General features: G+C 35.7%; 1 protein-coding gene across 3 annotated transcripts in view; it reads left to right on the top strand.

Annotated features, from left to right (window-relative positions):
* The window catches only part of LRRK2 (leucine rich repeat kinase 2), a 57,504-nt gene that overhangs the window by 15,276 nt on the left and 26,084 nt on the right, over positions 1 to 16,144 (top strand). For all 3 annotated transcript variants that reach the window (XM_015851507.2, XM_032442470.1, XM_032442469.1), the window contains 17 exons: positions 51 to 170; positions 1,314 to 1,438; positions 2,037 to 2,116; positions 2,842 to 2,948; positions 4,030 to 4,159; positions 5,151 to 5,275; positions 6,916 to 7,046; positions 8,230 to 8,374; positions 8,680 to 8,819; positions 10,121 to 10,249; positions 10,344 to 10,514; positions 12,103 to 12,358; positions 12,570 to 12,758; positions 13,776 to 13,897; positions 14,289 to 14,358; positions 14,785 to 15,005; positions 15,497 to 15,747. In XM_015851507.2, coding sequence (XP_015706993.1) covers positions 51 to 170; positions 1,314 to 1,438; positions 2,037 to 2,116; positions 2,842 to 2,948; positions 4,030 to 4,159; positions 5,151 to 5,275; positions 6,916 to 7,046; positions 8,230 to 8,374; positions 8,680 to 8,819; positions 10,121 to 10,249; positions 10,344 to 10,514; positions 12,103 to 12,358; positions 12,570 to 12,758; positions 13,776 to 13,897; positions 14,289 to 14,358; positions 14,785 to 15,005; positions 15,497 to 15,747 — 2,512 coding nt within the window. The remainder of the gene's footprint in view (positions 1 to 50; positions 171 to 1,313; positions 1,439 to 2,036; positions 2,117 to 2,841; positions 2,949 to 4,029; positions 4,160 to 5,150; positions 5,276 to 6,915; positions 7,047 to 8,229; positions 8,375 to 8,679; positions 8,820 to 10,120; positions 10,250 to 10,343; positions 10,515 to 12,102; positions 12,359 to 12,569; positions 12,759 to 13,775; positions 13,898 to 14,288; positions 14,359 to 14,784; positions 15,006 to 15,496; positions 15,748 to 16,144) is intronic.

The raw sequence follows: 16,144 nt of genomic DNA, 5'->3' as shown, positions 1-16,144 counted from the left end.
TAAAACTAGTTATATGTTTATGTTCACTTAATATCTTCATCTGTTTTCAGGAAACTTTTTCAATATCCTTGTGTTACATAAGGTTCCAGAAGTCATTGTGAAGGCTGTGAAAATGTATTCTGAAAATGCAAAGTTACAGGCTGCAGCCCTCAGTTGTTTAGCTCTTCTCAGTGAGTAAATTCATTTCTAAATACATAAATACATTACTTAATTAGGAAATAGGGAGGTCATTGTTTTGATATTTAATATTTAATTTACTGTTGTTCTTAATTCCGTTTCTGTAATGTAAAAGCCTCAAATAAGATAGCTTTGATTTTCTGCATGCTTAGTTAAGGTTTGTTTTGTTAATATGATAGTATGACATTCTTGTGTTCATGCCATATTGCCAAATGTTCAGAGCTGGGAAGTCACACTGAGAGATCCTAACAGGGCAGCCTACTTGTTCATAGACAAACATTGGGTAATTCCTACTTAATAAAAAAATTCTAGAAACAACAGTGCTAACTTGATGCCATGTTTGCCATGCACAGCAGTACTCATATTGTGCCAGTCGACTGCAACACTGAATCAGAATTTATGCTTGATTTCTGGAATGAATTAAAATGCTTAACCTTTTCCTTGAGTGGGTCCCAGTTGCTATTTTTAAACAGAAGTTAACCGTCCAGTGGCAAAAAGCTGATCCTCTCAGTCATTGAGAAATACAGAAGTCACTAGAAATGCTGTGTAACAATCCTCAAAAAAGCAAGTGTTAGAAATCATCACACAATACAGTAAGCTTCAAGTAATGTAGTCAGCATTGATACATTCTTTTCTTAAATGCTGAAAATCACAGGTGTAAAATGATATATTTTACTTTTTTTTTGCACTTTGTCAGACCAAGTATTTCTCTATTTGTGCTTTTAAATGGCTTCACTCTTCAGAGTGAAGATGGTTCTGTGGTAGGTGGTTATGTGCAGTTAAATTTTATGTGTGTGTTGCTCTGTATGAAAATACATAATATCACATAACATGTATGTGCAGGTCTTCTCAGAACCTCAACCTTGCCTGTTATGTAATTACCTAATTACAGATACATTAAAGTACTACCTCAGAAAATTTTTGATTCCTTTTATAGCCCTAAAGACATTTTTCAATTCTGTCACAGAATTTATGTCAAAAGACTTCCCTTTCCCTAGAATAACATTAATACTCCAACTAACTTTCCTACATAGGCAATGTAGGAAAGAAACATAGCTCTATGACTACAGGAGGGTTAAGACGTAAATGTTTTGTCTTTACATCAATAATTGATTGCAAATATCTTGTATTTCAAGCTGAAACGATATTCTTAAACCGAGACTTAGAGGAAAGAAAAGAAGAGGAGGAGGAAGAGAAATTGTGCTGGTTGGAAGCATGTTACAGAGCATTAGAACTGCACCGGAAAAATACAGATGTACTGGTGAGTATTTCTGAATAATAGGGGTTTGGAAAGACTGCCTTACTCATTAAATAAAATGTTTAGGAACAAAGTTATCTCCCCTGTATCTTCAAACAAGCAAGGCCTCAGAGGCTTGATCAGCTTATAGGAAAAAATCTTTTCAGTTTTTGCCATTCTTACCTTTGTTCACCTCAGCCAGTTTCAGTTGCTCCTTTGGATCAAATGTAGTTAGGTGGTTGAGAATTACTAACTGGAACCTTCGTTGTATAAAAACCTGTTGGCAGCAAAACACAGACCCATCGGAAGAAGACTTAATGTTGGTCTAAAATGAATCTCAAAATAAAAGTCGGATAGTGAGAGTGTGGCACATGCTTGTAGCTCTGGCCAACCCCAACTGGCAAGGAATGTGCCAGTCAGTACTTTGTTGTATTTCAACATAAAGCCATTTGTTTCTTTTTATAGACTCATGGAATGATTTGGGTTGGATCATCTAGTTCCAACACCCCTGCTATAGGCATAGAATGAAAAACACTCCACCTATTTGGAGTTTTTTAGATGTTATTTTGTTATTCTTCAAACATATTTCTTTAATCCTGTTGTATCCTCTTGTCTTCTTTAGGAGTCTGCATGCTGGGCTTTGAAAAACCTTTTTCTGTATCAACGCAGTCTTCATGAGAAGATTGGAGATGGAGATAATCAGTCAGTGTTAATACCTTTATTTCTTTTATGAAAAAAAAAAAAAGCCTGCTATTACACCATTTGAGGGGTCTCATATTTCAAATTATTTTTATTTTTCTTACTTTTTTTATAATACATAATGCAATGCGTGGCAATCAACATGGAAAATTTATTTATCATAAAGTATGCTAACCTCTACTCAAGCCAAATTGCTTGTGTTTTAATAAAGGATCAGAACGCAGTCTGATGGAACTAATCTGTACTGTTCACAAGAAACTTCTTCAGTTACAACAAGAATAGGGAGTATTAAAGATGTAGGAGTGGAAAATATAGAGAAGATTAGGATATGAGTATGGAAAAGCAGTGCATGTTCTCCCATAAGTCAAATGAAAGGGCATGGTATGGGGAGTGCTGCTTATCAGGGAGAATGTAGGCATGCATAAGACAGATTTCCATTTCACTTATACTTCTTCTCAGAGTTTCTTCTAATATAAATCATACCAAATTCATTAAGGCTGTTTTTTCACTCCTTTCTGCACCTAAAATTGCTTGGAAGTCATGATGCGAAATGAATTCAGCAGGATTCAGAGTAGGGTAATACATACAGTTTGCAAAGCTGTTGCTATGGAAAAGCTTGAGAAGACAATCTAAAAACTTGCTTTTGTTGGTTAGTGCATTTTTAGGGAACTGAACTACAGTTGTGCTGTAATATGGTCAATGTATACTGATTTATTTGTCTGTGAAAGGTTCCCCATAGATAGAGCAGTGATGCTGTCCATGCTGATGCACTCCTCCTCAAAAGAAGTGTTTCAGGCAGCAGCAGGTACCTTGGCAATTTTGTCACAACAGAATGGTAAGGGGATTTAACTATCTTTGCTTCCTATTTCCACTTAAAAGTACTGCTGTAGTACTGAAGAGTGTTTCAAGCGTGGTATTGTTTGAATAGTGTTCAAATTGATTAGAATATTATTTTGTGTTTTAGTGTAACTTTGTGTTGTGTTCAGTAGGAAATGTGTATCTTGCTATGAAAAAGCTGCTATTTGCTAGTATTGAGGAGTCTATGTGGAATTAAAGAGGTCACTGTCAGCTAATGTGTTGCAATTGCAAGACGATATGACGAGAGGCTCACCTCTTTGTATGCTTGTTTAAGTATTTGTCGAGTTTGAATTTCATCAGCAGTATTTGTTGAAACTCACATGAGTAACCATTGTTGACAGTTAATATTTTCTTGCTTAATACAGGGAATTTGAGCAGTCCTGTTGACTTCAGTGAATCAAATCGTGTAGAAACCTAAGCATATGCATAACAGTTTTCAAGATTGTTTCAGTTGTGATTACGCCCCCTAACCTGGTTTCCTAACTTTTCAATTTGTGGACCCCCTCAAAATTTTTCAGTGGAGATGTGGACCTCTGGGTAGAGTATTTAAGCCTGCTGACAGTTGGCCTTCTTTTGTTAGATACCATTGAGGTGGTTATGGACCTCAAGTGGTTAAAAACCATTGAAAACCGCATTGAAAACCACTGACTAGATAGGAAGATTAACAGTTAATTACCATTCTCTAGGTGAGAAAGCATTGTTTTATGGCTGGGTTTCTGAGCCATCCGATATAACACTGTAACAATGAAGAGTTTTGTTATTTAAATAAAAGTAAAGCAATATATTCTCCTTCCTTTAAGTTAACTTTGTGCAAGTAAAGATAGCACATGTATTTAAATTTATTAGTCGTCTCAGGGACTGTAAAGTTTTTGATTAAGATATGCAAATTGAATTTGGCTTCAGCTTGAATCATTTCCCATTCTAACTGACAGTTCTATAGCATGTATGATTTTGAGGAAGAAAATAAAAAAGGAAAAAATCAGCAATTGTGATGTTTTTGAGATCTCTACAGAGAGTGAGAGACTTGCTTATGTGGGGCTTGCTGTTGTGTGTTGTAGTAAATATTAGGAAGACACTTTTGGCTAAAGGAATACACATGAATGTTTTGGATATAATGAGGAAACACCCACATTCTCCTGACGTGGCTGAAAGCGCCTGCAGAATTCTGAATCATGTTTTCGAAGGAAGGTAATGTACTAAGAAATAACACGACCGCTTCCAAAGTGAAGGTCTGCTGCAAAGAGATGCACTGCTGTAACTGATCACATTTAATTTATTATCTGGTTCATAGATGTTAGAAATGACTAGGCTGACACTGAATCACATCTAGCCTCTCTTGTTAGCCGCACTAAATTCCGCTGATAGCTTAGAAAATTCCTATAATACTTACTCCATTTAATAAAAATTTTGTGATAATATTTCTCCTTAAAAGCCAATACTGGCTTTTGCAAATGCTATAGAACATGAGTGCAAAACAAACCTGTGACTCAGAAATATTAGCATAGGGTGGAAACATGATTCCATTCCAAGTGTCTTGCCAAGTTTTTCCAGCCTTCTCCAAAACCTATATATATGCTAAGCTGTCAGTGAAAAAATGTCAGACTCAATATATATTCATGGAACTTTTTACAAATAATTTGATTTTATAAGGAAGAAAATTTCAAAACTTCCATAATCATTCTTGTAGGAATAAAATGTTTCATAAAGTAAAAGAAGAAAAATTACCTTAGAAGTGAATTAGTGGCTTTTGGCCACATAAGCTTTTATTTCTTCAAAATTTGAGCCTAACGTGATTGCTATTTTCCTGTTTATTCTGCATGTATCTGGGAAATCATCAATATTTTATGGCAGTTGGAGAGCAGCAAGTTAGGGAAGATGTATCTTCTCACATAGAATCAAAGTGAAATATGTAAATCCACCATTCGCCCTGAATGAAATATTGTGTATCAGTTTTCTGGACCGAATTGAGAATTACCTCTCAGTTGTCTCAGACTGAATTAATTACATACTTTGCAGTCATGTAATGGCATGAAAATAACATTTTTGTTATGCAGCTGAAACATACTTAGAGTGTGCAAAAGGAATATTGCACAGTGCTTAAAAGTTAAGAGAAAGAAGCAAATGTATGTGTAACTTAGGAATGCAGTATTCTTACTCATTTTGAAAATAACGTTTTCAGTTTCCCTCATTTGGATATAATGACAGTAGCTGCATCTGAAGTTGTGAAAGCCATGAGGAAACATGAAAAATCACTCTCTGTACAACTGGAAGCACTTCGGGTCCTTTTACACTTTATGATGCCTGGTAAGTCGTCTAAAAACGTAACTGGTGTGGTATCATACACCACGCTGGACAATTTAGTTAGATAGCTGGGTTTTAATCTTTCTCATCTTACGTGACAGCCTTTACCAAAAAATTACTAAAGTTGCAGTTTTAACAGAGCAGCTCCAAATCTTTTAAGATTGTACAAGATAGAAGATTTTCCATTCATAGAAAGCAACAGGCTTAAATTATCACAGCTGATATCCCATCATCAGCTCTGCTGTGGAGCCATTGCTGTGGTTGTACACTCTCATCATAGATCATCTTTTAGTGAGAGCAAGGGGTGATAATGCTATCAGCATAGTTTGTTCTGGTACAAAATGCAATTGTTTGATATAAAAAACAAATGTTGTGATAGTATATCTTAAGAGGAACAGCAAAATTGGATCTCTGACACCAAGATAGTGATTCAGAGATACGAAATATACTACTGTACACCATTTTTCACAGCAAAGGACAAACTAAATTGATGAGAAACCAAACTCAATTCCTTTCCCCCTTAAAAAATCTCTTCAAGGACAATCTACAAATGGAAAAATGTGTTCTTCTTTACCTATAATAGAGTTTGGGGAAATTTTTAACTCATGTATACTATTTACTGCTGTGTATCCCCGTTTTTCCCCCAGTGTTAAGTGTGAGTGTACAGACCTGTGGTACTGATTTCATTTTTCCATACAGTTATGCGGTTATCTTTCAGCAGTTTTAGCTGAGTGTTTACAAAGCCAATAACTTTGAAACTAGTTAAACTCCTCTAACATGCAGATTGATTTCAGGTTTCCAGTTTCTTTCTATTCAATGAATTATAATGCTAGTACTGCCAAACTTTTTCAATAAACAGGAGGATTAAGACCTTTGTACATCTATTCTTTCATGTAGGCCAGGGTATTTCTTTAGTGTGAATCCTTCAAATGAGGCCCTCCTAAAGTGTAATGAAACACAGAGAGCACAAAGTGGGCATTGGAGTTTGCACATTAATTGTGCAATAATGAGTGTTAATAATAATTTGGGGTAATCAGAATCAATCTGAATACTAAAGTGACTTTTAAAGGAAATCTCAGGACTTTCTGTACTGACATTTTACTGCAAGTACTGATGGCTACAAGAAAAGTAAATCTGATAGACCATTCTTTGTTATTTAATTCATGTTCACGTCCCACTGATGTCATCTGTGTGTAAAAATTGCCCTCAGCTGTGCTGTCAAGTGAAAAAGCATGAATAGTTTATGTCTTCTTTATCATGTTTCCTTCCAAGATGGAAGAAGCATTCTGAAATAATCAGGAACACCAAGAAATCACGTAGCTCAAGGAAGTAATAATGTGTTGCAATGCACCCTGGGCAAAATTCTTTGGCATGATTTTAAATTTTCACAGCAAGTGCTGAACAAATATATGGAAACTCATTTCAAACACGGTGTACTCAAAACTACAGTGCAAATCCAGAGAGGTTCCTGTTTCTGTGAATACAATGTTCTGAAAGCATCATAAAAAATCAAAAGTACACCTGCTGAGTCATTTACACTGTTTGTCCAATCTAGTTCTAGTACTGGGTTAGTAATATTCAGTTAATATTGGAGAGGATATTAAATCTGTTCTTCTGATGAAGTCTGTTTTCTGTTGTTTCAGATACAAAGAATGATCAGAACAGTTCTTCCAGAAACATGGGAGATGCTGCTTTCACACTTACAGTGAAAGTCATTAAAAGCCAGTGTCTGCTGGAGGGAACTCATTCGTTGGTGCTTGGTGCTTTGAACAGGGTATAGTTAAAGCTTCATCCTAATGAATTTCGTCCCTATTTTGCATGTGCAGTGATGAATCATTTATAATTCTTAGTTTCACAGTCATTTTACGATTGATTTAATCAAATCAGCCATAACCTTCAGTTTCATTTGTCATTAGGGGTTTCTTTTCTTACTTTCTGTTTTAGAGAACGTTAGATCATCATTTTATACAGTAATTCTAACTTGTACTTACAAAAACATTGCTGTTTTTTTATTGTTTTCAAGTGTGCAGTTTGTGATTTTAATGGACTACTCCATACACAAAAGGTGTTCTCACATCTTTCCTCAGCTACACATAGTGGCTTCTGTTGATACATACTCCTTTACTTTCAACAAAGCAGTGATTCTCAATTATATCCATTCTTTGCACTATTTAACTCCATAATTTTATCCTGACGTTTCTTGACCTGAAGGTGATAGGAAACAGGAGTTAACAGGAATTAAATTTTCACTTCAGATTGCATTCATTTTCAATGCTTTGTGACCATCTTACATGTTTTTTTTATGCTGCTGGTTTGTCGTTTTGGTTACTACATTATCAAGCAGAAGGGCTAGAAATTTTCATATTTTTATGAAACAGAAGAGAAAGAATAAGGAAGGAGATGGGCATGAGCTCACCGAAATAATTTTGGAGCATTGTGAGTCATTATGACATCCACGCTTTTAGATCTAGGCCTTATCTAGGTTTCCTCCATCTAAGAGTGAGGAAAAAATGTGATAAATAATCACAGATAAACTATCGAATTGCTTTATAATGGAAAACAAAACTTTAAATCCTGATACCTATATTGCAATACCTACACTGCTTCATAACTTCTTTTTGTCACTTGTCCCTTGTTTTCACAGAACCCCATTTTTGTTTAATCATAAACAAAGTACATTTTCTCACTCTACTTGTCCTGGGAAAACGATGCCAACTTGTGAGTGGTTGTAATGAAAGTGAGAAAAAACATCCCAATCACTGGTAGTAATGTAGGGAGGTTATAAGGAATTGAAAAAGTAATCGAAAAAACCCTTTTTGTAATTGTAATTCTAGTTATTTATGGTCATATCAGCTGTAATTTTGCATACTTCATGAACAGTAATCACTAGCAACTATTATACGGCTATTATAGCAAAACAGGCTGTTGATCTGACTTTCTATTCATTTCTCATTTAGTTTATTGGAAATCCTAGCATTCAGAGGTGTGGATTAAAACTACTTACTTCTGTAGCTGAGTGCACTGGTGCTTTAGAAATTTTAACACAGCAAGGAGCCACTGACACTGTGCTTCACACCCTCCAGATGTATCCAGATGAACAAGGTATGGAAGGTATTTTGTTAGTTGAATATGAATGATGTTGTAGGAGGGGTTTGATGAGCCATGCAATCTTTTACCTGGTTATTACACCCATTAGTGCTGGATATAGAGTAGGTTACATGGCAGGAAGAGGCAGCAGGACTGTGTAGTCTCCAGGTTCAGTCACTCTCTCGTAATGCTTAGCTCTGTAATAGCTAATGGAAATAACTGTCTAGAATATTAACAACAACACTCTACTGAGGCCACAGGTTTATTCCGCTCAGAATGTCTGAACAATCAACTATATTAATTTTTCTTTTTTCTTAAAGACATACAGAGTTTGGGTTTGAGTCTTCTGCTCTTTTTGATTACAAGAAAGAGTTTGTGTATTGCAACTATGCATGTCCTGGCAACTGTTCTGGTTTCTACTCTGCGACGATTTAAAGAGGTCACTGAAATCCAGATGCATGTATGTGTTATTTCTACCTACAAAGATTAAAAAAAAAAAAAACTGTATAAAATTGTTTTGACGTAGTTATATAGTTGAGGCAAAATTATCCGTTTGGTTCTTTTTTATTTTACTGCACTTATTAGATTAGTATAAGCCTTTAAAATTAAGCCAATATGATAGTCATAGAGGTGGGCTTTGTGGAGGCACATATTAATTGCAGGATATATAAGCTTAAGTTTGGGTGTTTGGCGAACTAGAACAGATTTTTTAGTCGCTATCCATCATTCGTTGATCACTAGTCATTAGTCGTTATTATATTCATCACTGTTCTTTGAAAAGTAATAAACAGATCTTGGTTCACAGACTTGTCAACATCAATAAACTTAGTTTAAGAATTTTAAATAAAAAAGGATGTTACTGGAATTCTAAGTCAGAGTGACAGATTTTGGATCTACTTCTGAGTATGGAAACAGAATTCTCCTCATTCTGCCCTACGAATACACATTCAGTTCTCCTTGTGTGAAAATTATTTCCTTTACCTTGGAAGCTTTCCCTGTTTATTGCCAGTTAAATTTTTCTGGTGGAATGAAGCTGCCCTATGGGATCTGCTTATGAAAGTTCCTGCACTTCTGTTTCAAATCAGTCTGGAAATATCACAAGTGCAGCCTCCTTTTTTTTTTTTTTATACTTCTTTTTTTTCCCACAGCTTCTAAGTTTTGCTTAGGAAGCAGTATAGAGACACATCAAGACAATGTGGATAAATAAGGAAGTTAAATAAAGTCATTTATTCTCAGTGAGGTTTGAATTAGAGCCCATTGTTTACCCACTTCACCCTTCAAGGCGAACTTTATTTGCAGAATCACAGAATAATCTTGTCTTTCTTTTTAAATTCTAGCCATATTTTTTCAGTTTTCCTATACATTTTTTTTAAAGTCAAGGATTCTGGAGCAAAACATTAGGATATATGATGCATCTCTTTGAAAGCAGATTGTTTCCTCTGTACAATTTTCAGGAAATCACGAGTCCGTGTGTCAGGCAGGATGTTGTCAGATATTACTGTGCATAATTGGCCTTTTCAAAATGTCACTTAATATCTGCTCAAGTGGGTGAGCTAAGCAAGCATGACACTACAGCTCTAAAAACACAGAAACACCAGATCTTCCTGCCTTCTCTCGGTCTGTGAGTTATTGCATGTTTAACAGCAAAACATAAAAAATAAAGAGTGTATCTGTAGGTTGCAATTCGATTTTGTTGCATGACTTGTTTGAAAATTGCACATTTTAACCAGTATACTTACAGTCTTTTCATTGTGCTTGTAGGGGTTTCACGCAGTCTTGACAATTCTTGGTTTTTCACCTTGTTTTGCCAAGCTGCTGATACATGAATCTTTTGACACAGTAATCTTCTACCAAATGTCTATGTGCTTCACTAACCAGCGAGATCGACAGGTATGTATCACCTCTCTTTTGAATGCTCCACATCTTGAAAAATGTTGGTGTTTTTTTTTTTGCCCTAACTTTGATTGTTTGTGTTCCCATTCAGTTTCAAAGCCTGTGTTGTAAATGCTTTGCTAAGATAGCTGAAAATGATGATTTAAAAAATATGATGCTTGAAAAAGCATGTATCGAGTACAATAGTATTATGGCTGAATGTTTACTTCTACTGGGAGCTGATATTAATAAGAAGACAAAGACAAGCTCTTTGATCTATCAGGTAATATGTGAAAATATGTGCAGATTCATTGCTTTAAAATTCCTGCTTTTGGGTTCCTATCTCCTTATATATACAGTGTCACTCTCTAAGGCAGTCCAACTGTAACCTAGGTGCTGACAAGCATTGCTATTCCTGGTGACTTCAGGCCCAGTTTGATACTCACTGAAACACTTTTCACTTCTCTGAGGCTCATGTTTACTGTCACCTTGAACACATCCACTCTGCTAGCTCAGTTCTGATGCAAGTTCACTTTAAAGTCATGCTTTCTGCTTCTTTGCCCTGCTTACATGCAAACCAGGGTTCATGCAAGTACTGACTTAGCTTATGAGTATTTTTGAGGAAGAAGACGTCAGCTGAGGCAAGTTCACACTTTTCAAACTCCCAGGTGTTTTTTTCTGAACTGTTTAGGCATAGATGGGATCAAACCCATTAGAGCCCAGTTCATGACCAAATTCAGCTCATTCTAAGCACTCTGAGGCCAAAATGCAGACAGCCCAGCAGACAACACTATGCAGGAGTAGGTTTCAGTGTGCCACAGTAGAGTTAAACTTTGCTAGATCTGCAGTGAAGATTCTTTCTGAAATGCCTGGTGGTGATCTCTCTTACTTTGTATTGTACTTACAGATCATTACAGTCATCAGTTCTTTTGCTGATTTAAAGGCTTTCTTTCAACTTAGTTACAGTAACATAATGTCTTAGAATGACTGCACACACACCAGCTGCAAAGTGCTTTGTCCAGTGATCACGTATAGAACCTGAACTATCTGAAACAAGCTGGTGTCTTAACTATTGACCCTAGTGTTGGCTGTTCCCATCTGCATATAAGTATTCCCTGCTAACCACAACTGTCTTTAAAAAAAATGTGGAGGAACTGTATGTTTTGCTTTAGTATCAAACCAAGTACTGCCTAAAGTAAATCAGGAAGTGTTCCCGTGAAGCCTTCTGCCAACAGAGCTGTCTGGGTTATCATCCAGCACAGATGGATTTTCAACAGACCATCCACCCATGGGGTCTAAAGCAAGCTAATTTGTGTTAGTCAACCACAATGGAAAATGTGGAAGTAACTGGCATTGATTCTAAAAATATTTGTAACTTTCATAATCAACAGTGTTCTGTGTAGCAATGCAAGCTAGGAGACTGGAAGGAACTGAGCCAACTGAAGCCAGTAGGCTTGAGTCCCCAGCTCTAGGCAAGGCGTGGTGAGTCTCAGCATTGTTGCCCTTTCATCTGATATCCTGCTGACGTGGCAGAACGACCATGAAGAGTGTTTCTTTTTCCATTAAACCACATTCAATAACAAAACAATGTAAATCATTATTCATTTTTGCCTGAAAATTCTGTGAGCTTATGGTAGACACTGCAATGATAGAGATCAGGCATTTGCTGTATTTTGGTTTAGACTTCATGAAAATGTGAATTGGTGCTGAAGTGCAATTCCCTAAGCCCTGAGTCATTGGGAATTGTGTAATTGAAAAGGGAACATAAATATAAAAACACAGTGAATCTAAAATTGAGGATGTCTCTTACTGACATCTCAGTTGTTGTTTGAGTCCCTCACATAAACTTGTTCATTGTTTTCTTGCATTAGGTTTGCGAAAAAGGAAATAATCCTAAACTGGTGGAACTGCTGTTAGCCAATGGTGCTCGAGAGCAGGATATTCGGAGTGCTTTAACCATCAGTATAAAGAGAGGAGATAGCCAAATTATCAGCTTGCTGTTAAAGAAGCTTAGCCTTGATGTCGCCAACAGCAGTATATGTCTTGGAGGATTTGGTATTGGGAGACTTGAGCCTTCCTGGCTCATTCCTTTGTTCCCAGATAAGCTTACTCCACCAAGAAGACAAAGTGAGTGTACACTGAATTTACTATAGTATGTGTTAATATCTCTTGGTAATATTGTTTTAGATCAAGATGTTTGGTTGAGACTCTCTCCATAGTGCTTGGCTGGTTGCAGAAAGTCTGCAAAACCTTGAAAAGTAATCAAGTATTTGTTATCTTTTAAGCTGTATGCATTTTTCAGAGAACGTGTTGCCTTCTTGGTTTCTGATACATACAGATGCAGGCTCTGCACTGGCAAGAATGGTGCTGAAATACCAGATGAAGAATATTTCTGAGGATAGATCAGCAGCTTGTTCTGATTTAAACTTCACTGAAGATGGAGTGGATAAAAACTATGATTGGAATTTCATTTCTGACCCATTAGTGGACACTGTTTTTCCTTCGAGTGATGATATTGACAGCGAAGGTAATTGCATTCATTTGCTTTTTAATAGTCCAAGTCTGGTATACCAAGGTGAGGCCATAACTATGAATCTCTTCAATTATTTAGGGAATTGTAAGACTATCAGCTGAGGGAAAAATAATTTAACAAAATCATTTGTCAGTTGTTTGTTTGTATTTGGCATAAAACACTTCTCATGAAAAATATATATATGCATATATATATATATATATATATATATACAGCTATCTAAAATTTTGTTTGTGGTACCCCTGAAAAATAGTTCATAGTCTATAAGTATATGCTTTACCTGCAAAAGTAGGGCTTTAAAGTATTTTATTTAATTATCCATTCAAAATCAGTTCTTTCTGAACTGGAATGCACTTAGTTGCTTTCTTGCAGAAAGGATGGGATTCATCCAACCAGTTTTAGCTATTGACTATCTTGATGCCTGCTTCTGAGGTCAGCTTACATCAGCTGTTCTGATGTCTGTTTCTGAGCAGTTCTTGTATGCTTCCTCTATAGACAGTGGCAGAGGCACAGGTGCTTCAGGAGCACATTATGTCTCACCATGAAGTCAGGTAACTCTGATTCAGAAATGTGCTGTTCCCTGGCTTGTCTATAAATGAAAAGAGCACAACTAAGTTCAGTACATTTCATTCTCAATAAATGTGGAAACGCAAAAGTATCAATTTAAATACAGACGTTCTCCATACTAAAAAGTTATTGACACTGCAGTAGCACAGACATGTTACAAAATGTGTAATAATATAAACTTGATGGAAATTTTAAGTGATAAATCACCAGTGTAACAAGCTGCAGTTTATATTCTGATTATGTCAGGTAGGCATGGCCCCTGTGCTCTGAAACATTTTAGGCTGGTTGCACACACAGTTAACCAGTGAGTTCCTGCTGTTATTGATCTTTTGAAATATGTCTCTCCTTTGTATGTCAGCAATTATCTTATAGTTGAATTTGAAGCCTCATATTTGAAAACATCATCTTATTTACCTATCTTCCTGTCTTATTTCTTTGTCCTAGGAAGTGAAGGTTCAGTTTTTAGAAAAAAGAAGTCCAATTCCATTGCAGTTGCTGATTTACATGGTAGAGAACTCGCTTTTCAAAGAGGTTCTCCTACTTTAACACGACATTCCTACTCTGTGGTAAGCCATGTTTATATTCATTCCAGGTTCCTTCTGAAAAAGCATTTGTGTTGCCCATTGTAAAACTGTTAATAATCAAGTGTAACGAAAGGTTCTGTTCTTCATGCTACCACCCCACCCCAGTGAAAATCATTTAAGTTGTTAAAAATGCACTATATTCTTTGCACTCTAACATCTACTGTATTTTCATAGTGCATGAATTGTAAAGTTTTATAAATTGGTGACTTGTTTTTATTTTTACTGTTAAAAAGCTCAGTCTCTCTGTTTTCTACCTGCAAGTTCTGATTAAAAGTAACTATATTAAAAGAAATTTCCTGAATTCAGATCATTTCATATATCTGCAGACTTCCACGCCTATTGTTTGTTTCTGTTCTGTTTTGGAATTTTCCAGGGACCTGGCTCAGATTATGAGCCATTAGTGAAACAAAGAAGAAAATTAATGCCTTCAGATGAGCCTCCCAGTAAGTAAACTGTTTAATTTGGCATATATTAGGCTGTTTAATCCTTAATGTTTTCACAAGCATAGTTAGATAATATATTTCTTTATGAAGACAGGGGTATATATTTAAATGCTACTATGGAGTACAAATAGTGTATGCATACTGCCAAATATTTTCATGGACTTCTCAAATAATTTAAGTACAATTGTACAGACAATGTAATTACATGAGTGCCCTTATTTTGTTGTGCAGTGCATAAGCCTTTGTCTCTTCCCTGCTGTCTCTTAAATTTCTGTCTCCTCAGAAACATTCATGGATTTGAATTTGATTAATATACAAATGTTCTCTTCTGTCTTCTGTGTATTTAGATACTAGTCTGATTCATCTGAATTTAAGTTTTGTGTTAAGTGAAATTATGCTCTTTTTCCCACGTCTTTGTTTCTATAGGAGGAATCTCAAAAAGCTCACTGCATTTAAGATCATCAGACAGTCTTTCCTCGTTGATCTCAGAGAAGGAATGTATTAAATCACTAGATCTTTCGTCAAATGAGCTGGAGAACATTGATGCCATCAGCCAGAACAGCAGCTTAACGAGTCACTTGGAACATCTTGATAAACTGGAGCTCCACCAAAATGCCCTTACAAACATTCCAGAACAACTGTGTGAGGTAATGCTGCATAATTTTATATAATACAAGTTAAGATTAGTTACAGTAAATAGTTTGTCTTCAGCCATCTACTCAAAACAATACCACTCTTGAGTATGGGTGTATATTTTGGCATGCTTCATACATTTCTTGTTTTCATTCAGATTTTAAGTGCAGCTGGAAACAGAAACGTTTTTGTGGGACTGTTTTAAAGTGTTTACATCAGGGAACAGCTTTAGGATGTCATATGGAGTAACATAACAAATGAAACTGAGACCTGCAGGCAGTTTGTGGTTGTTAAATTGTATGAAATTGAGCTAAATGATTTTAAATAATGCTTATGTTTTGTTCAGTAATAGAAATATTACTGGTTACATTAATACTATTAATATTTTCTTCTATTTTTCCTAGTTAGACAAATGTCAAGTGAACTGTGTAAAGCATAAACCATTTTAAAACCTATAAATTCATGTTTTCGGTCTATTTTTTTAACATCTCTTTTTTACTTTCAGAACTTGAAATGCTTGACATATTTGGATTTGCACAGCAACCGATTTACTTCTTTTCCTATTTATTTGCTGAAAATGAACTGTATCGCATATCTTGATATCTCTCGAAATGACATTGGACCTTCCTTTGCTTTGGATCCACATCTCAGATGTCCAACCCTAAAGCAACTTAATCTTTCATACAATCAGCTGATGGGCATTCCTGAGTTTCTTGCGAACATTGCTGAAAACCTCGAACAGCTATTGCTGGAAGGGTGAGAATAGCATTCATAAACATACTATAACATAACAAACAGCAGAGATAATGTTTCTATTATCCAGAATGGTCTCTACTGTAGCGTGGAAAGGATCATTTAATCAACCATGAAACAATGATGTTACTTTCTGAATGTATAAATCTTTTCAGTTCTGTGTTGTATGACAAAGTGCATTAGAACACCTGTGAGTCTTGGTTGAATCTAATAGAATTGCATTTTTGTACTAAAGGCACTGTACACTCAGACTTATGTTCTCCATGTTAATTAAAGCAATCCTAATATCGATCTTGTTATTCTGTGTTACCACAAGCATCAATATTTTTGCTGACTAGTCAGTCTTTATTTAGATAAATGTATTTTTATTCTACCTGTGTGAGAATGTCACATGAATACA

Source organism: Coturnix japonica, chromosome 1, assembly GCF_001577835.2.
Source record: "Coturnix japonica isolate 7356 chromosome 1, Coturnix japonica 2.1, whole genome shotgun sequence".
Lineage (NCBI taxonomy): Eukaryota > Metazoa > Chordata > Aves > Galliformes > Phasianidae > Coturnix > Coturnix japonica.
The sequence above is the reverse complement of the archived record's forward strand: the minus strand, read 5'-3'. Positions and strand labels throughout refer to the sequence as shown.